The sequence below is a fragment of the Pteropus alecto genome, unplaced genomic scaffold (genome assembly GCF_000325575.1).
Source record: "Pteropus alecto unplaced genomic scaffold, ASM32557v1 scaffold98, whole genome shotgun sequence".
Lineage (NCBI taxonomy): Eukaryota > Metazoa > Chordata > Mammalia > Chiroptera > Pteropodidae > Pteropus > Pteropus alecto.
The window spans coordinates 17,957,350-17,980,636 of record NW_006443570.1 but is presented as its reverse complement, the minus strand read 5'-3'; the positions used below and the strand labels follow the sequence as shown (position 1 = coordinate 17,980,636).

Sequence of the window (23,287 nt, the reverse complement as noted above, 5' to 3'; positions counted from 1 at the left end):
TATATATTTATATATTTATAAAATTTTATTGGTACAGTAATTAGAGAAGAGCTTGGGACTTTGTTCCTTTATGGAAATAATTTTTATTTTCTAGATCAGTTTAAAATATCTAGTGTTTATACTCATATCTTCCATTTTAAGTGACCTTTTTGATTGTAGGCTTATGTAAATATTTTTTAAAACAAAATATTTTAAAATTTAGAATTTTAAAATTCTAAAATGTTTTCCTTATCTTTAAGGCATTCATTCATTTCTCAATTAAAATTAGCTTAAAAGTGGCCTATTTTAATTTTAAACCTGCTGCTTTATTTTTATTTTTTGGTGGTCTCACTCAAGGTTAGGTAGTAGGCATAAGAGAAACAAAAACCCCTATTTTGGTTCACTGAAGCATTTAACTAAATCACGTGTATAATCCTTTATTAAAATATCTATCATCTATCTCACTGCTCTCCCAAAAGGAAACCCAAAATAATACCAATGAAAACATGCTCATTTTCTCCCACATTCACTGTAATCTGTTTCTCTTGCTCTAATTTTGAATTTATTTTAAAAGAAGGAAGTTGCTCTTGGGATTTTATGTGAAAAAGATTCATGTTCTTTGATTTTTAAAGACCTTTTATTATACAGTTACCTCAGAAACTAGATGGAATTGTTTTATTGTAGTGAGTGCTAAACTGCCTCATATTCTTTAACAGCTGAGGCAAGATATAAATGAATAAATAAAATTGTCACACTCTGAAAGGTAAAAGTAGTACCGATATAAATAAATTGAATTATTCCCATTCTTTGGTACCACTGTCTTACATGTCTATATGATCAAGTATAAGTAAAGCTGTTTAACTGTTGTAGTCTCTACAATGCCTCCTCTTCTGCCAAGGTGCTTCCTTTACTGTTTCTGAGCCCTGCCCTGTTGGAATAGACCTGGCGGCAGGTTTCTACTTTGGCAGCACAGGCAGCCAGAACTGCTCTGATGAGCTGAGCTGTGAAGAAATCAGAATGTCCTTAGAATGTTGGTCTTTCTCTTCTGAAAATATTGCTGAGTTTGTAGGGGATCCGTGGGAAAAGCAGAAAGGGATTGTGGCTAGGAAAAGGGGTGTTCCAATGAGTTTTAAAAAGAGAGATGAGGAAGATTTGTAAGGATTATGGGGGCGGAGGGTGGGAGCGGTGCTGGCGGACTTTAAAGGTAACACAGAACACCTGTCGAAGGCCTGAATTTTGTTAAGGGATCCTGAGCAATTTTGATTATGGAGCAACAAGTCTTTAACTTTTTGGAAACTTGTAGGCCTTTTAAAGTTGATGATTAACTTAATTTTGACCATTTTGTTTTTTGAACTGTGGATTAAAAGTTAGGGAGGTTTCTTTTGAAACTGGTGAGGGCCTTGTAGCGGTGAGATACAAGCAACATTTTAAAAAGGTAATTTTGTAAAGGGGATTATGAGAAGGATCTAGATCTTAAGGGTATTAAGGTAGGCAAAATTCTCAAAGACCAAGCAAGAATGAGACTTCTTTTCCTTCTGATTACCAAGGAGCATCTGAGTCATTGAGTATCTAATTCATTTTTTCCATTCCTAACATAGTAGATCAAGGATAAAAATGTAGAGATGTATAAGGTATCAAGAGAGTTCTTCAGAAATGGAAAAATTTCTGGAGGTTTCTGGTTATCTGGGAATATCTGTGCCGGTGGTAGTTTTGGGATTTTGGAGACACTAGGGACAAAGCAAACATCTCTACTGGGGCCAAAAAGGCCTAGAAGTTCAAAGATCACAGGATGTGTACAGGCATTAGATTTTGTAAAAGGTTTGTTTTAAGTACCTGGAGGTTACACTACTTATTAAATAAATTACATTAAGTACAGAGCCCTGTGGACTTGATTGGACTTTACAACAGAGGCATTCTCCTGTGTGGTGATCCACAGAGAGCTCTGTTGTATGTTATTTGTCTTAAGACATCACCACTCTTTGCAAGGAACATTATTAGGGCTCCCTCCCAAATATATTCTTCTTCTGTAGTATTAGTTGCCAAGAGTAAAAAAATAGAAGGTCTAAGTTCTAGGTTTCTTAATGCTGGATAGAGGACAGTGGCTTGGATCAGTTTAAATAAGATAACTATTTTGCCTTTGTTGTGCATAATTATCATGTGGAATTAGGATGGACTACTATGGATGTTGAGATGAATACTACCTTGAACTGGCTGAAGGTTTTGGGTTGTTGGGACCCTAAACAAGGCCATGATGAATGGAATTATTTAAGGAAAAAAGTTATGAAATGCTGAATATAAGTCAGCAAGTTTTAGAAATTCCTGGACCCCATATTGGCTTGGTGAGTCCTACTTAGTTCTTGTAGATAAATAAATGTTTCTGCCAAACCATTTCCTATACATAATTAAACAGCTAACAGATACAGTGGAGATCTGTCTACCATTTCAGAGGTACTATAGGATATGTGACCTGATGTAACATGCATCTTTTCATCTGTTAAGGTCTGTTTTCTTGATGTGCTACAGGATACTATAGATTAATTATAGAATATAAGCATCGAAACCATCTATCCATTTTTTTTTAACTGATAAGAAAATTGAGGCCCACAGAGAATCAGTGACAACTCAGTGTCATTTGTTAATGACACAGCTGCTTCTCAAATCCAAATTTTCTGGTCCATTCCAGTGCTCACTTAACCCCTTTAATTCAAACATCATCATCATCATCACAACAACAACTACCATATGTGTATTTAATGTGTGCAAGGTATACATCATACATCTGTCATCTTAATTAATCCTCTTACCAATTCAATGAAGCTTTTCAGCACCATATTGTATAGATGAGCAAACTGAGGCTTGATGACTTGCCTGACTGAGGAAACACAGCTAGTAAGTGCTGGAACTAAGATTTCAGTCCAATTCTATCTGATTCTAAAACCTGTGTTCTTTTTCTTTTTTTAAGTGAAATATTTATATAAACAGTATAAAGAATAAAGAACAAATACCCATCACCTAGCTTAAGAAATAAAACATTACTAATAATTTGAAGTGCCCCCGCCCATTGCATTTTACTCTTTTGTCCTCAAAAGTAGCCAGCCACAGAATTTCAAATCTGTACCCTTAACCACTAAGCCATATAACTCCATTTACTAAGTGAATTTGCTAGGAGCTAGGGCTTCAGCAGTGAACAAGAAAGACACGTTCCCTGTGCTTATAGAGTTTCCTGTGGGTAATAGTGAAATACTTGTTCCTTAGTCTTCCTGGGGGAGCTCAGTAGCTGGTGGGAAATGGCAAGTTTTCACCGAGGATGTATGGGAATTCCTTTAGGTGACCATTGGTGATATTCTATACTTAGGCAACCTTCTTAATACTGTCTTAAGAATGCATATGTCAACAGATTATTATTTTTTCCTCCTAGAGACCAAGGTATAGGCTTCTTTTATTAGCTTTTTGATTTCTTGATGTGTTTCTAGACTTCTGGGAGGAGTAGATATTCCCTTCTCCTCTTGTCCTTTGTGCTCTCTCTTCACTTCTTTAAATAGAGTGATTGAACTTAGCACTTGATTCATACCTCTTATGTGGCAATTTTACCTATCTTGTTTGATACATTTCCATATTATCCCCACATAGTATCTAGAGCTAAACTTTATACTTAGAAGACAATCAGGTAAATACTTATCAAATGAACTAATAGTAAGAGTCTACACAAGAAAAGTGGGTAATTTAGAAACATAAGTTAATATTCAGTATATTCTAGTGTTTTTTCTAGTGTCGTCCAGGCAGGGGGCAAATGCGAGTGGAACTTATGCTCTTGGATAGAAGGTCTGTTACAGTGTTTCTCAGTTTTTTGAGCCATCTTTTCTTTTTATAAATGCAAAACTCTCAAGCATTCTGCATCCTGACAATTTTCAGACACTAACTGGGTGTCCTACAATTCAATTCAATTTTAACACTATCCTGAGCCAGTGTCAGATCCCACAAGTTAACGGGCAAGCTCCCCAACAAGATTACCCTTATTTTAGGCATCAGCTACAGTAGGGTCCCGAGACTACCCACAGTTCTTCCTGGGCAACTGCAGATTTGGGGCTTCCCATAATTCCCTTAGGTTCAATAATTCACTAGAATGACTCACAGAACTCAGGGAAGTTCTCTATTTACAATTACACAGATGAATTGCAAGATCTGTTCATAGGGCAAGGTAAAGGGTCCTACGCTTGGGAACTTTTGTTTCTGTGGAGTCAGGGTTGCACCACCTCCCTGGTACATTGATACGTTCACCAACCAAGAAGCCCCCCTGAGCTTTGATGTCCAGAGTTTTTATATGGGACTTCTTATATAGGTATGATTGATTAAATTATTGACCACATGATTGAACTCAATCTCTAGCACACACACACCTCTCCAGAGGTTTTGAGGTGGGGCTGAAAGTTCTAACTGTATAATCACATGGTTGGTTTTTCTGGCAACCACCTTCTATCCTGAAGCTGTCTAGTCCCTCTTGTTCCTCTAATGATTCAGGATATGAGGATAAACTCAAGTACTGTTGAAATAGACAATAACAAAAGACTTCTGTCACTCAGAAATTTCAAGGGATTTCGAGGCTCTGTGCTAGGAACTGGGGATAAAGATCAGATGTATTCTTTATTATACCACATCCTCCTTTAATATTTGAAATTTCAACATTAATTATTTTTTACTAAAAATGAACAAAGTAATTTAAAAAAATTTATTGCCTCAGCTCTTCAATTGCTTTTAAGAAAAGCTTTGAGTGGAAAGGTTCCAGAATCTCCAGGAGGTTGAACTAATTTCCCAAATGGCAGTGCTGAAGCTACAGCAATACTATTGTGCTTGGGCAAGGTGAAATGTCACATAGTTCAGTCAGTCTGGTTGATGTGCTAGAGGTGTTTTACCCATTTGTATAAAATTGAAAAATTTGGTTCATTATCAAGTGTTTAAAAATATTTGGTTATTTTGTTAATTGTAGACTCATATGTTAATTATGTACCTTATATTCATAACAGTTTGTGGCACAGGAGTAGTTAGTTCAGAGAAGGAAGGGGAGGGCTTTAGTAGCCCTGAGATGTCTTTAAGGATGAGGTAGAATTTGAGCTGTCCTTGGGAGATGGTTAACATTTGAAGAAATAGAGGTAGAGAGAGAATGCAGTGGTATTTTAGATGAAGAAAACCATGTGAGGGGACAGGATTCATCATGGCTTGTTTGTGCTAAGATATAGTAAAATGACCTTATTTGAGCAAATCATGTATGTGGGAAATAGAGGGGTATGAGATTAAATAAACAAGCTGGGTTTAATTATGTATGATTTTCAAAGGCCAACAGTATGGTTTCATCTTGATGTGGTAGGTAATTGAGAGTCAAGGAAGGCTTTTGATCAGATGAGTTAGAAAATGAAAAGAATGTTTAAAAAAGATGGACTGGCATTTGCACTGTTAATAGATTAATGAAAGATTGGAGAAGTGGGTAGAAAGTTGGAAACTGGGAGGTTTTCAGTAAAAGTGTCGTAATTAGGAAAAAGTGGGAACAGAGAGGAAGAAATAAGTATTAAAAATTTCAAAGGAAAATTTGACAGAATTTGAATGCTAAGTACAGAGGAAGGGTGAATCAAAGATGGCTACAGTTTTTGAATTTTTGCTTTTTATCTGAATGTGTAGAAAGAGTTCTTTATTGGTGAAAATTTTATAAATCCATTGGAACATAATCTCCATGAAAGTTGAAAGTAGGGATCAGTGGTATCCCCAGCACCTGGAATAGTGCCTGGCATATAGAAATGCTCAAGAAATATTTGTTGAAGGGATAAAAGAATGCATTTAACATGCCAATTTTTAGGTGAATTTCGGTTGCCATGTGTAAATTTAGAACATACCAATTTTTACTACCAAAAATGACTTTTGAAATAGTATGTTAACTTTTTCTAGTAGCAATAATTATATATTTATTATAGAAAGTTGGGAAAATACAGAAAAACCCAAAGAAGAAAGTTACAATTATATTTACTTCAGAGATAACCGCTGTTGGTGTATATATCCTCCCAGGATTTTTTTCTATGCAAATACATATTTGTAGTGTATATGCTGCTTTATATCTGCATAAATATAATTTTAAAAAGTAAAGTGGAACAATTTGAGCCTCTGAATAGTGACAGTATCAGATTATAACCCGTGGAATAATCCATGAGACCATGCTAATATGAATCAGAAGGAAAGTTTTTTCTTACAGTAGAATGCAAAGTGATATAGAAGGATTGATAGAAACAGATAATTTCAGGCAAGAATCGTGAATGGCAGCTAAAACCAGTAGGCAAAAATTTGATGAGAAACAGAATATTTACATAGTCTCAAAGTATCTCTTCATAAGATATCTATTAATTACAAAGGGAAAAATTATAACTTTACAGTGGAGAAACCTGGCAAACACCACCTCCTCCAAATGATGACACCTAACATCACCAGTAATGGAATAAATCGACTTTATCTCTCTTCTGCTGTGATTTACTGAGAAGGATGCAGTATAACTTCTGGGGTGTTCCTGCTAAAAGTGAAATTGATAACACCATATAAAGCTAATTGAGAGATAATTCTACGAATTAAATGGCCTGTATTCTTCAAAAACGTTAAGATCATGAAAGATTAAAAAAACATTGAGGATCTCTTTCAGATTAAAGGAAACTAAAGAGATATGACAAAAAAATGCAACATTTGATCCAGGATAGAAAAAAAGATTTTTCTTTTCTATAAAGGATAATAGTGGTACAAATGGTGAGATATATAAGGTCTATAGATTAGATAATAATATAATATTGTATTGGTGTTAATTTCCTGATTGTGACAATGCCCTGTGGTTATATAAGAAATGATCTTGTTTTTAGGAAACATATACTAAAGTGCTTAAGGGTAAGGGATCATCATGTCTGCAACTTACTCTCAAACAGTTTAAAAATTAAACATATATGTAGAGAGAGAATGATAATGCAAATATGGTTAAATGTTAACATATGTGGAATTTGGTTAAAGAATAGATGTGACTCCTTTGTACTATTTTTGCAGTTTTTTTGTAAGTCTGAAATTTTCTCAAAATAAGTTTAAAAAAAAATTGAACCAGAGCTGCTGCATTAGTCACCAATGAATCAGTGAATATTTTAATTAACTTATGTAGTATTTGTATATGCAGTGCTTGCTGACTTTAGGGGTCACTGTTTGTTTTCTTTGTTATTAACTTGTGTTAACAATATTTTTTTAAGTCTGGCATAAGAAAGAGCAGTGGCTGAGCAATCAAGAGATGGTTTAGTCTCTTAATGTGCAATGACTCTTTTAGTGAGATCTTGAGAAAATCACTGTCTCTGGGTCCCAGGTTCTTCATCTGAAAATTATTAGGAGGAGATGTATAAGGTGATATGGATGACAAAGGGCCTAGTAGTTCTGTGATTATGGGCTCTGGATTCAATGACATGGTCGGACGGAACTCAGTGAAATGTTTTTTGTCAGCCGCTTGGAAAAGGCTCAAGCCTTCTCACACAGGTCAGTTTAAAAGAACCATGGAAATCTGAACCAGAAGACACCTGTTAAACCATCTAATCTGTCCCTCCACCAGCAGTATTCACTTGTTTGCAGCATATCCTTTAAATTGTTTTGAGCACTACTCTTCCCTTTCCAGCCATTTATTTTTTCCGCAGATATTTGACTTGTGTTTTTAGTTCACTCTTTCTTTTAGTCGTTTAAAAAAGAAATGTGACTTCTCTTAAAAATTTTTCAGTTCTTTTATATTTCAGCTTTACTTATGGAAACATTAATTTGCTATTATGGCAGAGATTAATAGGCAGATGTACTGTTTTCCTCTAGAATCGCAAAGGGATTTAGTTGATAAGCAGTTGAATGTCTAACAGTAATAATTATATGGTCAGAAAGTGATGGGAATGGAAATCAAAATTTTCAGAATGAAAATTAAGATTTTTAAGTTTGTACATTAAAAAAGAATTTGCTAGGTTAGAAAATGTAACAGGAAAGTTTCTTTGCTCTTAATAACCCTTTAAATATGATACCCTAAAAAAGAAACAGTGTAATGATGTGCAGATATAGGCACTCTGATCTTCTATTGGTAGGGGTGTCAACTGGTTTATTCTTTTTTGAAGGTAATTTAACAATATCTATTAAAAGCAGAAAGATCATGCATGATAACCTAAATTCCACTTGTAGGAATTTATCCTGTAGAAATACTCATTGAAGCATTATTTATAAAATTGAAAAGTTGAACACTGTTCATTGTTAGATTATATTAATTGTGACATATCGTACAATGGATTTTTATACCATTATCAAAAAATAATGTAGGAGGTTTTATAAATGTTAACATAAAATGGACTTACTATTGCTATTTTAAAAAATTGTGATAAAATATCAAAAACAAAATATTTAACATTTTAACCATTCAGAGGCATTAAATACAGTCACAGCGTTATGTAAACAGTCACCATTTTCTATAGCTTAAACTTTTTCATCCCCAATAAAAATTCCATATCCATTAAATAATAACTTTTCCTTCTCTCATCCCAGGAGGTTTTTATATATTGACATGAAATACTGTCCCAATACATAAGTAAGTGATAACGGAAGATTGCAAAATAGTATGAATACTATGATTCCTCTGTGGTAAACTATTATAATATATTATATAAGTATAGGAAAAATCTGGGAGACTGTCTATATTAAACTGTTAATGGAGGATATGGGAAAATTTTACTTTTTTGTCAAATTTTGTTAATTTTTTTGTTTTAAACAATGAGTATGTGTAACTTTCTAAGCAGAAGAAAAATATATACTTTAAGTATTGTACTAAAACTTGGTAATTTGGATGCCTCCAAATTTAGCTAACAAATAACAGACTTTTCTGTGTGGTTGCTGAATTTGAGTTTTTATGTAGAAAGTGAACACTTCATTAAAGTAATGATTTTTTTTTTTTTTTTTTCACAGCTAGAGTTGGGAAGACATCACTGATTATGTCTCTGGTCAGTGAAGAATTCCCAGAGGAGGTAAACATTTTAATTTCTTTCCTATTTTTAAAATGCTTTAAAATTATCAAAATTGAGTTAAAATGAAATAAATTCTGCCCTTTTTTATATGTGTTTCCTTTCTGACAGTTGTGACTTTTAAAAAGTCCTATATTAGTTTATATAAGACATCCCTGAAATATAGTGTAGGTAGAAGAATCACACTAGATCTGAGTTCACTTCAGTCCTTTGCATATCCTACTTTTGGCTTTGGCTAGTATGTTTGTCATCTCTGTGCCTTATTTGTCTCAGCTGTAAAAAGGGATATTAGAGATAAAATCCTTTCTTAAAAACAAATGTTACTCATAAGCCCAAAACATAAAACAGATGAATATTCCTTTAGTTGAAGTTAGAGTGAAAGATCTGGATCCCCACCTGCCTTCTACCCGACACTCCTCAGTCTTGGGGGCATTAGAACCACTAGGATCTGGCACACATATTTGAAAGCCTTTAATACTATTCACCTCTGTCATTTTGCAAATGGCGAAACTAGTTCATTCCGCTTTTGCCTACCTCAGACAATTGTTGCAGGTCTCAAATAAAATAAGCTTAATAGTGGTAGAATGCCACCAAAAGTAAGGTGATTTTATTATTACTGGCAATATATTTATTTACATTTCGGAAGTTCCAGTATGAGGGACTGCTGTCTAAAGCCTTATGTAAAGTCAGGATATTGTTGTGGGGAATGGGATCAATGCAAATGGGGCGAAAATTACTTCCTATTATTCTCTTTCTTCACATAGTAGGAGTTATTAGTAACAGTATTTGCATTTACCTTTTTTTAAACTCTTTTTTTAGATAGGAATATCTGTATAATTTCATTGTTCAGACAGGAATTTGATGTATGATGTGATAGTATTTTCAACAGTGGCCATATGATCATTTGTTGTTTCTTTTGCTTTTTTTCCTTTTAAATAAAATGGTTAAATAAGTAATTATTTAATTTGTAAAATGAAGAATATTTTCATTTGTGGTTCATAGAATCAGCAACGTTAATTATGATCACTCAAGGTATAATATCTAAAAGTTTTCTGTGATAGTTTAACTTAGTTTAGAATTGTAATTTTCGCATGGTCCTCTTGGGTGTGAATAAGGGGGTTTTAATTGATTAAAAAAATCATCCAGTCTTTCTAAAAAATGCAGTCATTAAACATAAGGTTTGTGTAGCCAATCAATTATCCTCTAGAAGAAATGAATTCTGATAATTTAATGTTTGAAACACTGAATTAATGTAAGTACTATTTTAAGCTGCATCAGATCTGAAGTATCCTTAATATGTCCACACTGGTAAAAATGTGCATTTTTTTAAAAAAAAGTGGTTTATCATATAGCTTTGGTATATATTTGCATCTGTGATAAAGCACAAAAATAAGCATTTAAAAGTATAACAGATACCTGTACAGATAAGTATGGGTGAAAGGGGCTAATATATAGATAAATTTACATAATCTGTTAACAAGTTTGATAGATAATATCCAAAAGTTTTTCCTTTTCTCTATTTGTTTTCTAATGAAGGTTCCTCCCCGAGCAGAAGAAATCACCATTCCAGCTGATGTCACCCCTGAGAGAGTTCCAACACACATTGTAGACTACTCAGGTAATAAAAGACCTATTGTAGGTGAAGCTACAGGGTTAACTTAATAGTTCTCAAAGAAGGTACTTACTGAGCTTTAAAAAATGTTCAAAGAGAAGTAGTCTTTTTTCTCTGGCAGTAAATGATCATTTACTATTCTTGTCTCATTTGTATCTCCCTTTCAACTCCCACACTCACCTGTAGCTTCCATCTTACAGTTCTCTGTCCCTGATTTACTGAGTTGGGTTCCATAATAATGAAAAAGAAGGAGGGATGGTAAATGATAAGAAGTAGATAGATTATTACTCTGCTTGAAGTTCTGGGAGAGAAGTTCGTATGTTTGCAGAGAGAGATTCTGGGTTAATTTTGTTATCTGGCATGCACTGACAATTTAGAAAGAGTTCTGAATTTGAGAATTTGTCGAATTCTAAATTTGCTCTTTAATTTTCAGGCCTTTGTCCCAAATAAAATAATAGCTAAAACAGTTGTCTGTTTGCTTACATTTTATGCTAATAGAAGCACATTTGTATTGCTTTTAATAATTTAAAATTTTTCCATACACTACTACTTTTTAATCATTAAATTATTTTGCTTTGTTCTGGGCCTTTTTTAAAGGGTCAGTTGTAACAGGTGTACCACTCTGATGAGTGATGTTGATAATAGGGGAGCAATATGGGGATGGGAGATATATGGGAAATCTCGTACCTTTCACTCATTTTGCTGTGAACTGAAACTGCTTTTAATGATAAAATCTATTTGTAAAAATGGGTATAACTACATTGGTAATACTTTGTTTTGCTAAGCTGGTATCCCATGTGGCCTAAAAAAGGAGTATTAGAACTGGCCACTCCGATACATGTGACTATTTGAACACTTGAAGTATGACTAGTCGAAACTGAAATGTGCTGTAAGTATAAAATACAAGAGAATTTAGAAGACTTAGAATGAAAACAATGTAAAATATTACATTAATTCTCTACTGAGTACATATTGAAATTTTAATATTTGTGATACTTTGGGTTAAATAATTTTACCTGTTCCTTTTTTACTTTTCTTGAGGTAACTGCTAGAAAATTAAAAATTATGTATATGGCTTGCATTATATTTCTCCTGGACAGTACTTGTACTAGAAGCTGAGAGAGGTTGGATGTTTTCTTTCTGCTATAATCAGTCTTATAACTAGTTTTATGTACAGAGTTCTTTTTAAATATGTGTAACTATATAATTAGATTCACCTCAGTATAAGAACTGAAGCTTTAATCCATTGATTACTCAACTACTTTTCATATGAAAAGATATTAAAAATACGGCCAATTATTTAACATAATATACAATGCAGTTGAACTCATTTATGATATTAGTTTATATGTCAGAAATAACAGGCATTTTGGGGGGAAACATATAACGAAAGATGATCAAAATATGTCAGTAATAGCTTTGCTCTTCATTTGTGTGCTTCTTCATCCTAGCTATGTTGTGCATTATCTCCTGCACCTTGGGATTATATGCACATCCACCCATGGAGACTGGTTCTAGCTAGAGATCTGTGCCAGAGAAGGAATTCTTGACTCTTCATTATCATGCTCTAGTTTTGCTTCTGGGTCCTCATATCTGCTATCTAGATCTTAAGCTTGTGTTGTCCAGATTCTCATGTGGCCTTCCGACCCTGTTTGGGTAGACTCTTTGTCTAGGCTTCTGACTCTTCCAGTTTGAGTTTCTGATCTCTTTTGCCTGACCCTTGTCAACTCTGTGTCAGATGCTGCCCTAGATTTATAACACAATGCCTTCTGCTCTTTGCCTTAGCTATCACTTGTGGACTTGTCTTTTAGTGCCAGCCAGCTTCCTTATCATAGTTCCACTCTTTCTTTCCCCTGACTTGTCCTTTGTCACCTAGTCTGGCACCATCATATGAGGGATGAAGGATGTTTGGAGGGATGTTAGATGGGTGTTACATAGACTTTAGTTTGGCCATAGTTTTTATGAACATGTGTAAAATATGAAACTCTTTTACTTTGTCATTTCTAGAAGCAGAACAGAGTGATGAGCAACTTCATCAAGAAATATCACAGGTGAGTTAAAATAGTTGTAGGGTTTTTTTTGGGGGGGAAACAGTGCTGATTCTATGAGCCTGCCTTTTTCATTCTCTCAATCTAGAGGACCTTTTCAGTTATTTGTTATTATTGCTGACTTTGAGTATGTATTTTTTGCTATAAGTCCTTAGGAACATTTTCTTCTTAGAGGCATGTTAAATTTTTATTATTATTGTTATTATTATTATTATTATTATTATTTATAAACAACATTAACTTGTTAATTTTTCTTGTAGGCTAATGTCATCTGCATAGTTTATGCTGTTAACAACAAGCATTCTATTGATAAGGTATGAAATCATGACTTTTTTCACTGTATTTAGTTAAGTTTCAATGGGGCACTTTCAAAATTGACCCTCAGTTTAGCACTTTAGGAGTCCAAGGGCAGGGTAATTTCAAAGAAGATCCCATCACGGCTTAGCTCTTGTTAATTTTCATTCTAGGTAACAAGTCGATGGATTCCTCTCATAAATGAAAGAACAGACAAAGACAGCAGGTATTTTTTTTCTCTCAAACTTTGTATATTGAAAATTTTCAAACTTACAGAAAAATTGCAAGAAATAGTACAGTGAACATCAATAAACCCTTCACTTAGAGCCACCAGGTAGCATTTTGCTACATTTGCTTTATCTATTGGTCTCTCTCTCTTTATACACACACGCCTTTTGGGGGAAAAATTATTTAATGTAGCACATATATTATTTAAAGGCAGAAAATAGAGCTCTGATACTGTAATGATTCACAATTTCAGACATTAAATATTTTGATAAATAATCTTTACATTTCTTTCTCAAACTGTTGCTTGAAAAATCTTAGCTTTAGAATTCCTCTTCACCTGTATTGTAAGTGCCTTGTCTCTTGAGATGCCCCTTTGATGAGGAATGCTGTTCTCCCTTGTCATCGATTGCTCATAGTGTGGTGCATGGAAGAGCATAGGACTTGGAGGAAAATGAATGATCTGTGGAATCTGGTTTGGCCGCTTACAAGTTTTAAGACTTTGACTTCATTGAGCCTATTTCCTCACCTATAAGCAGAAATGTTGATAATACCTGTCTTGGCTACATGTGGTTATTTTAATAATCCAAAGAAATAATGCATGTGTGAGTACTTTATAAGATCTCTGAAAAACTCTAGAGATCTTCATTTAGGAATTTATACAGGGAAATTTCTTTGAAATTCTGCGGAAGACGTATATACATGACAGGGAAAAAGCAAGAGAACACACATTCTGTATTTTTCTGAGCAAAATGGTAGGTCTGGGTACAAATGCCTTGAGTTTTAAATCAAAGTAGAAACAAAACATTTTTCTTGCAGTGTTGTATAATTGAACATGTTATTTATGAAGCATTTGAGTCTTTTTAAATGTTAGGAAGACAGACTAATATCTATGTATTGACAATAGCTGATCCTTTGCTTAATTTTTTAGATTTCTTTTTTGGTTGGGCATTTTTGTGCCTTGAAACCTAAAGATCTGGTTCTATGCAGATGAGCATGGTCCTTGAGTCTGTCTATCTCACATACTAATGGGGAGAGACTTTGTGATTGCGATGGTATTGTATATGTTGTGCCTTGCACCTCTGATGGCTCCTCTTTATCATGGTTTTAAACTTTGTAGTGACTTACTATCAAGATGGAAAGGAGAGAATGACCCTCTAGAGCTACACTGTCCAATTCAGCAGCCTCTAGTCAGTTGCGACAATTTAAGTGAAATGAAATAAAAAAACTAAAAATCTAGTTTCTCAAACGCCCGTAGCCACATTTCAAGTGCTCAGTAACTACTTGTGATTACATTAATGGACAGTGCACATAAAGAAGATTTACATCATCACAGAATGGTGTATTAGACAGGGATGCCTTGGGAGATCCAACACCTATATGCCCCTGACACCTGCTCTTCTTACTGATTGCTTGAGCTGATACCAGGAGGGACTCTTCACAGAAATCAGTTTTGCCAAGATCTATCAAGCACTAGCTTGGACCACTGAAATTTAAAAATTTGGCTTTCCTATGACAGCTTCCTAAAATGCTGTGACTAATTTTGTGGCTCTTCTAGGACCACCTGAAAGTGGCTTTTAACATTCGAGGATCTAATTGAGCTTCCTTGGGTGTGGCTATATTTTTTCCCTCTCTGAATCGTATGAGCATACTTATTTTTATCATAGTTGACTTGTCCCATGGGGTCTGTTTTTTTTATAATATGGACCTTACACTTTCCAATACCTTCCTCCCTTAAGTTTATATTCGTTACACATATATTTTTCCTTAGGACTTTTTTGGACCTGTTATAGTGGTTCTTTTTAAAATTTTTTTTCATTAAAGTATAGTTGGCATACAGTATTATATTTGTTTTCAGTTGTACAGTATTGTGATTCAAAATTTATATACCTTATGATGTGATCACCACATCAAGTCTTGTAATCATCTGTCACTATGCAGAGTTATTACAATATTATTGACCATATTCCTTTCTCTATATACTACATCTTCATGGCTTATATGTTTTATCTTTTAAAATCTTTTTTGTGGCTTATTTTATAACTGGAAGCTTGGACCTCTTTTTCCATTTCACCTTTTTTGCCTATCTCCCCACTCCCCTATTATGGTGTTTCTCAATCAGGGGTACCCATCACTGTCCTCTGAGATACTTTAAAAAACTATAACTGCCTTTGCCTAATCCCTAGAGTTTTAGAATCAGTAGGTTTGGAGTGGGAGTTGGACATGTGTATTATTTTAAGCTCCTTAAATTATTCTGAGCACACCTTTGGTGCAAACCACTACATTTTTGGAAACCCTCCTGGCTCTGTTAGGAATCTATATTTGGGTTATATAGTGGGCCAGTCCTTTTATGCATAATTAAGGGGTAAATAAATGCTTACAAGCATTCCTCTGGCACTTTGGAGTTCCATCAGGATGATTTGCTTTCCTTTAAGGCTCTCTTGCAGGGTGCACAAATAACAGTTCTCCACCAGGCTAGTTCTCCCTGATATCCCCAATTTAGATTTCTGATAGGCTTATCAGATTTCACTTGTCTGAAACAAAATTCTTAATTCCCTGCCTGTCCCAAACCCAAAAAAGTTTCTTAATCTTTTCTGTCTCAGGAGATTGACACATTTTATCTAGCCAAAAACCAATGTGTTTTTTTGATTTCTGCCTTTCCCTCAACCTCTATATCTAATCTGCCAGCTGCTCCTATATCTCAAATCTGAATACTACTTCTTCATCTTTACTGCCCTAATCCAAGCCACCACATTAAAAAAACAAAAAAAACAAAAAAAAACCTTTTTAATATTGAAAAAAAAAAAACATGTAAAAGTATAGAGAATAATAACATAAATGTCTCTGTATCTACCATTTAGCTTCAACAATTATCAACTGGTCTTGTTTCATTTATTGCCCCTCCCATTGGGATCATTTTGAATAAATAGAGACATCATGTATTGTAAATATGTCAATATGTATCTCTAAAAGACAACAAATGACTACATTTTAAAATATCCATCAGATCATGTCATTCCCCCACTTATAACCTCCATTTTATACTTATAATAAAACCCACATTCCTTACTGCAGCTATAAGTCCTTATGTGTCTGGTCTTTGCTCTTCTCTCCAACCCCATTTTATATCTCTTCCCCTTTGCTCAGAACTGTCCAGCCACTCTGGAATTTTTCTATTCTTTAGACTTATCAGGATGTTGTTTTCATTTTGGGGCTTTTGTACATACTGTCTCTGCTTCCTGGCCAGGTCTTTCCTGGTTCTTCGCATGGCAGATTCCATTTCATCCATCATCCCTTTACTCAGTGCCTGAGAGATTTTTCACCGATTATCATATATAAGTAGTTCCTTTTCATTACTCTATCCCATATCCCCCCTATTTACTTCATTCATAGCACTTACAGAATTGGAAATTGTCTTGTTTGTTTATTTGCTTATTGACTGTTTTCTGATTTTCACAACTAGGATGGGCAGGGACTTTTGTCTGCCTTGTGTCCTTAATTTCTAGAACAGTACTTGGCTTATTATAGGTACTCAGTAAATATTTATCAAATATGCTCTCTAGGGAGCTTTTGACTACAGTAGGGGGTTCACACTGGGAAGATTAATTAAAGCTTGTTAGTTAGAATGGGTTATGATGTACATTAAAATTAAATCTAATATCTTTTGCCTTCTTTATTATTCCAATGTGCCCTGTTTATTTCAGACTGCCTTTGATATTGGTTGGGAACAAATCTGACCTGGTGGAATACAGTAGTATGGAGACCATCCTTCCTATTATGAATCAGTATACAGAAATAGAAACCTGTGTAGAGGTATGCCTTGTCATTTGATTTTTGAAGTATACTGTTGATGAATTCTCACTAAATTGAGGTTTGAAATAGGAGAGGAGAAGATGTGAGATGGAATAAATTTCTTATTGTTTATGAACGTATGTAAACAAAATAAAACAGAGACCTTGGAATTGGCCTCTGAGCTCTTTGGAGACAATTAAATTTTGGTATCTGCTAAGAAAAATGCTTTTTTTTTTTCAGTTTTTTCAAAGAATCTTATTACCTTATATTGATAATTTAAAATTTGTTCTGAGCTCTCATTATTATTTTCAGAGCGTAATATTTTAAACTTTTTTTCAGTGTTCAGCAAAAAACCTTAAGAACATATCAGAGCTCTTTTATTATGCACAGAAAGCTGTTCTTCATCCTACAGGGCCCCTGTACTGCCCAGAGGAGAAAGAGGTAATTACTCTACCCCTAACCCCAACTCCCATCTCCGTTAGTAGGGACTGGAATGTATGGGTAGTAACTCTAGTATGGTAGTGATTATTAGTAACTCTTAAGTATTCTCATAAACTGCAGAAGTTTAAATTTATTGCTTATTAAACTGGTATTTTCTAGGTACTTTTCTTCAAAGACCTAGTAAATATTCAGAAAAGTATTCCAGATCAAATATTATTTCAGGAAGTGCCATCAAAATAAACAAAAGAATTAGCACCGGTAACAACAGAAAGTCCAAAGACTTAGCTAGTGGTCTCCTTGCTTTGCTACCATAAACAGAAACACACACAAAAATGTGTGGTTATTTGACATGGTACAACATGTAATACAACATGAACACTCCCTTTTGTTTCATAGCTAAGAAACACAGTAATTCCTAGTGAATATCTAAAATTTAATGATATTTTGCCTTGGACTTTTAAAATTAAATTTTTATTGAGATAACTCACATACCATAAAATTCACCCTTTTAAAGTGTATAATTCAGTGATTTTTAGTATATTCACACAGTCATGTGGCCATTACCACTGTCTAATTCTAGAACATTTCATCACCCCAAAAAGAAACCCTATACCTATTGGTAGTCACTCGTATTCCCCCTCACCCCCAGCCCTTGGCAACCACTAATTTACTTTCTGTCTGTGTGGATTTACCTTTTATGGACATTTCATGTAAATAGAATCACACCATATGTAGTCTTTTTGTTTGGCTTTCATGTAACAATGTTTTCAGGATACATCCATATTGTAGCATGTATCAATATTTCATTTCTTTTTATGGCTAAATAATACTTTATTGTATGGCTATATACCACATTTTGTTTATCTGTGCATCTCTTGATAGACTTTTGGGTTGTTTTCACTTTTTGATATGTGAATAGAACTGCTGTGAACATTAACACACAAGTTTAAACATGTTTTTAATTCTTCTGAGTGTATATTTAGGAGTAGACTTGATAGGTGACATGGTAATTCTATGTTTAACTTACTGAGGAACCACTACACTGTACAAGGGTTTCAGTTTCTCCACATCTTTGCCAACATTTGTTATCCCTCCCTTTGTTTTTTGGTTTATTATAGCCATCCTAGTGGATGTGAGCAGTATCTCATTGCTGTTTTGATTTGCATTTCCCTGATGGCTAATGATTTGTTCATCTTTTCATGTGGTTATTGGCCATTTACATATCTTCTTTGGAGAAATGTCTGTTTAAGTCTTTTGATTATTTCTCAAGTTATTTGTCTTTTTGTTGTTAAGTTTTTAAGAAATAGAAAGTTGCAGTTTTTTTTTTTTCAGGAAAAGTTTATAGTATTGGTAAGTGGTTGGCAGATTTTCACCTATGGGCCAAATTTGGCCTGCCACCTGTTTTTTTATAGCCTAAGAACTAAGAATACATTTCACATTTTTAAATGATTGAAAAACAATTGAAAGGAGTAATATTTTGTGATATGGGAAAATTATATGACATTCAGATTACATCATTCATAAATAAGTTTTATTGCAGCACATACTCATTTCTTTATGTTTGTATTTGTTTGTATTTTGTGCTACAAAAGCAAAGTTAAGTAGTTGCAACAGAGCTTGTATGTGGTACTCTCATCACTTTTCAGTGCTGAAGTACCCAGCAGAAGTGCTGAGTGGTACTTGGTGCACTGCTGTTTGCACTGACACATTTATATCTTGTGTATCACTGTTATGTGACATTTTATTTTATTATCAGCTTTTCTTATCTTCCCAAACAAGAAAGGAAAAAAGTCAATTTTTAATTGGCAAAGCAGATGTAGTTTCTAAGTTGAAACTACAGTTCCAGCCTTGTTTTTTTGGACCTCGATGCAAGTGCAAAGGAAATTTCCATATTTCATAATCCATTTGATTGTGCAGCTGAGGAGCTTTCACCTAACCTTCAATTGGAACTGATTAATCTGCAATGTTATGACATGCTAACAGGCAAAAATCAAGAAAAGAATCTAATTCTTTAAATGCCTTCCAATGAATATGCCCAGTTAAAATTATATGTTTATGGATGTGTGTCAGTATGGGCAATATGATCCGTGCAAAAACTTTTTCAAAGATTATGTAAAATCTCATTACAGAGCAGCATTAACAGATGAACATTTGCAATCAATTTTTATGGTAGGGAACACTAACTTTAAACCCCAATTAATCAAAATGTTAACCCTCTAAGATTTCCATTCTTATTAGTAGACCTATATAGCAAATTTATACTTAGTAACTATTATATTTTGAATTTTGTCAATAAAAATTTTATGGAAATTTGATTCTCTCTTGCTATGTAAGCACCTAGATGATATCCTTGATTTTGCCTGTTGGTTCTCAAAGCCTAAAATATTTGCTGTGTGCTCCTTTTCAGAAAAAGTGCTGGCCTCTGCTATAAGTAATTAATCTGAGTTATCCTTTAATCTGACCCTGATTTGCTTTTCCTTAATCCTGGTTACTGTTCTTTAATTAGAATGCTTCTTTCTAATTTACTCTTAACTCGGTATTTCCCAAATTTTCCTCATAATAGTCACTAGGTGCATTTGTTAAAAACACAGATTACATCCTGATTCAGCCAGGTACATATCTCATTATCGAGGAAATTAGGGAAACACTCTCCTATAGAGAATTAACCTCTGAAGCCTTAGCCTAGCAGTACATTAAATCCCTTCTATTAGTTTGTTCTCAATTCTTTAATTGCTACTTTTTAAAGGCCTATTATTAGTTCTGCTAATCTGCTAATCACCCCCTCCCCTTCTCCAGTCTCATGAGTAAAACATCTACCACCATCTGTTTTTCATTTCTTAAGGACCTGCCTGAAGTAAAATCTGCAATCTTTAGAGACTATACCTTGTTTTACACAAGAACAAGCTTTGAGTCTAGGCTTACACTAGAAACTTTTATTTAGACAGCAGTAACCTTTTAACACAGATTTACAGCAGAATCATCAAAAAGATCATATTAAAAATTAAAACCTAAACTGTAATTGTTTTTCTAGTGCTGATTGACTCTGTGTGACCCTAGGAGTCCCCTGCTTACCTAATAATGAAAAAGATATAACTTTTATGTAATAATAATCTTTACTGAGTGAGGGTTTAGATTACTTATATGGAAAAAGAGTTTATTACTATAAAAAAGTTTTTATAGCTTTAATAAGATACAATTTTTAATACTTCTTAAAAGAAGTCATTTTTTGGTGTTGTATTTTAAGGTGGCTAATACTTAAATATCTAAGCCAATACCTTAGAGCACTTTAGCTTCTCTGATACATTTCAGGCTTTAATGAAAAATGTATCACTTTATTTTTCTTCAAATTACTTTATTTATTTATTATTATTATTATTTTTACAGTAGAAAAGAAAAGTTTTATTAGAAAGGAAAGTACACTTCCAGAAGTGGTAGCAGGCCTGAGCAAGAGAAGCGTGGCTCAAAAGGCCAAATTACTTTTTTTTAATGTAGCTTTTTGTGATGTGAGGAAAAACCACTTGCAAAAATTAAAGTTATTTTTAGATGCTGTTTTTTTACATAGTTCTAGCTGTTGCTACTTTTTGAAACACTTAGGTTATTATATAACAGATTTTTAAAAGTAAATAAAATATAACAATGTAATCTGTATTAATCTTGAATATCTAGTATTAGGATTATAGAAGCAATATTTTACCATTATTTTTTTAAAAATCGCTCATGATTGTAGATGTTATAAGTTATAGTCCATTTGGTACTCTTTTATAAAGGAAGCTTCTTCCAGTTCTCTCTAAATGTTTAACTTTTTTCTCAGTTCTTTCTAATATCTTTATATCTTAAGTTTAATCTTTTTCTCACTATATCAAGTTGCTCTCCTAGAGACCCCCATTTAAAACAGAAAAAGAAAGGATTATCTATATGATTGGGAAAGTAACTTTCCTATTTTTTAAAAAAAGTCTTTTCTGCATTTGAGTTTGATAGCATTGAAATTAATAAGTATACATTTCCTTACCTTGCCATCTAATTTCTGTGAATCAGCTGTTCCATAAGAAATCTGCTTCCAAGTTTACACAATGTTCAGAAATCATCCTGAAAGTTTTATTTTCTCAAAATTGTTGACAATAATTATCCTATAATCACTATAGCAATTATACAAATTAGAAGCTTGTGGGCCTTATTTTTAAATAGTCAGATATTTGTCCTATCAATTATAAATCCTAAAACAAATATTAAGGATGTTATCAAAGTATATTTCCAACATCATTACTTTTAAAAGTTTTACAGAGTCACAAAAGGCAAGATTCTTTTTTAAATGTAAGTGATTTATCTGATAATAGGAAGTTAGTGAAAGGCTTTTACACTTACCAACCAGTGCTAATTTGCCACCTGTTTGTGAATTAAGCACATTTTATATCCCAGCTTTGGTATATATACACACACAAGTGACAGATCAAAACATTTAGTCCCATCTATAATCAGAGGTTGGTGGTCAAAAATCGACAGTTGATTATACCTTAGTAAAACTGAAATTTAAAAAAAATATTAGAAGTTGGGAAGGAAAGCCTTTAGTAGTTTTATTAGTCCATTGAAATTCTTTATGGAATTAGGGCATAAATAAATATTTCTTCTCTATATGTCTGGAAGAATGAATTGTCTCTAAAGGTGAACTTCTCTTTTCTCTCTCCTTAGAGGAGTCATGGTCATGAGGGAAGAGTTTGACCATTTCAAATATTGGTCCTCATTTACTTAAAAAGGGTTGAGTATAAAAGTAAACAGCTCTGCTTTAGTTCATTTTTCACGTCGGTTGTATTCGATGTTATGTATTTGACAGAGCAATCAATTATTCTTAGCCTTATGAAAATCACATTTTAAAATTCCAGCTTTTTAATTAAAATAATTTTCTTTTCTTAACGATTTATAGATGAAACCAGCCTGTATAAAAGCCCTTACTCGTATATTTAAAATATCTGATCAAGATAATGATGGTACTCTCAATGATGCGGAGCTCAACTTCTTTCAGGTAGATCTCCTCTTTTTCAGACATTTGTAAATCTTGGTGGGGTTATTTTGACTAAGAAAGCTATAAGAGTTAATTAGCTTAAACAATGATATGTTGATAAACTTCTGTCTCTTTCATGTAAACTGCCCTTCACATCAAGCTATTTAAGTCTTTATGTGGGGTATAAAACTCCCTTGCGCCTAAGAATCAAGGAGACTCTTTGGCAGTATTATTTCATGGTACACAATGGGTGTATTAAGGATGACTTGAAGTCTGAACTCTGAATTATTTTTCTTTCTTGGTTTTGTGTAACATAGCTACACAAAGAGCTCTGTATTTTAGAAATGCCATGAGGAGAGTAAGGAAAGTTTCTTTCCTTCTAAGTATGACTTGTTTTACAAGGCAGAGACTATCCTCATAGAATTTGTTTCTTTTGGTTGCAACTCTTTGATTTAATATTGCTTTATAGATTAATGCTTTGTATATATTATTTATGGTTTTAATGCTGATTTTTAAAAATGTTATATTTATTTTGCTAGAGAATTTGTTTCAACACTCCGTTAGCTCCTCAAGCTCTGGAAGATGTCAAGAACGTAGTCAGAAAACATATAAATGATGGTGTGGCTGATAGTGGATTAACACTGAAAGGTGAATGAATGGTATTTTCCCCCTTTTGAACTTAATATTTTCAAAATTTGGCAGAAAGTGAAGGTCTTTATAGCATAGTATTATTCATACTTTAAGAAATGTTAGTATTTGTTCATATGCCTAAAATCTAACCTGGATATATAAGAGTTGGAAGAGACAGGCCATTGGCAGGGATAGTTATCCTTACTGTCAGCATAAATTAGAATTAGAGAAA

General features: G+C 33.6%; 1 protein-coding gene across 7 annotated transcripts in view; it reads left to right on the top strand.

Annotated features, from left to right (window-relative positions):
* The window catches only part of RHOT1 (ras homolog family member T1), a 63,556-nt gene that overhangs the window by 16,580 nt on the left and 23,689 nt on the right, over nt 1–23,287 (top strand). For all 7 annotated transcript variants that reach the window (XM_006924974.3, XM_006924971.3, XM_006924972.3 and 4 more), the window contains 9 exons: nt 8,962–9,020; nt 10,554–10,635; nt 12,637–12,680; nt 12,938–12,991; nt 13,145–13,197; nt 16,901–17,009; nt 17,328–17,429; nt 22,348–22,446; nt 22,965–23,073. In XM_006924974.3, the coding sequence (XP_006925036.1) occupies nt 8,962–9,020; nt 10,554–10,635; nt 12,637–12,680; nt 12,938–12,991; nt 13,145–13,197; nt 16,901–17,009; nt 17,328–17,429; nt 22,348–22,446; nt 22,965–23,073 (711 nt within the window). The remainder of the gene's footprint in view (nt 1–8,961; nt 9,021–10,553; nt 10,636–12,636; nt 12,681–12,937; nt 12,992–13,144; nt 13,198–16,900; nt 17,010–17,327; nt 17,430–22,347; nt 22,447–22,964; nt 23,074–23,287) is intronic.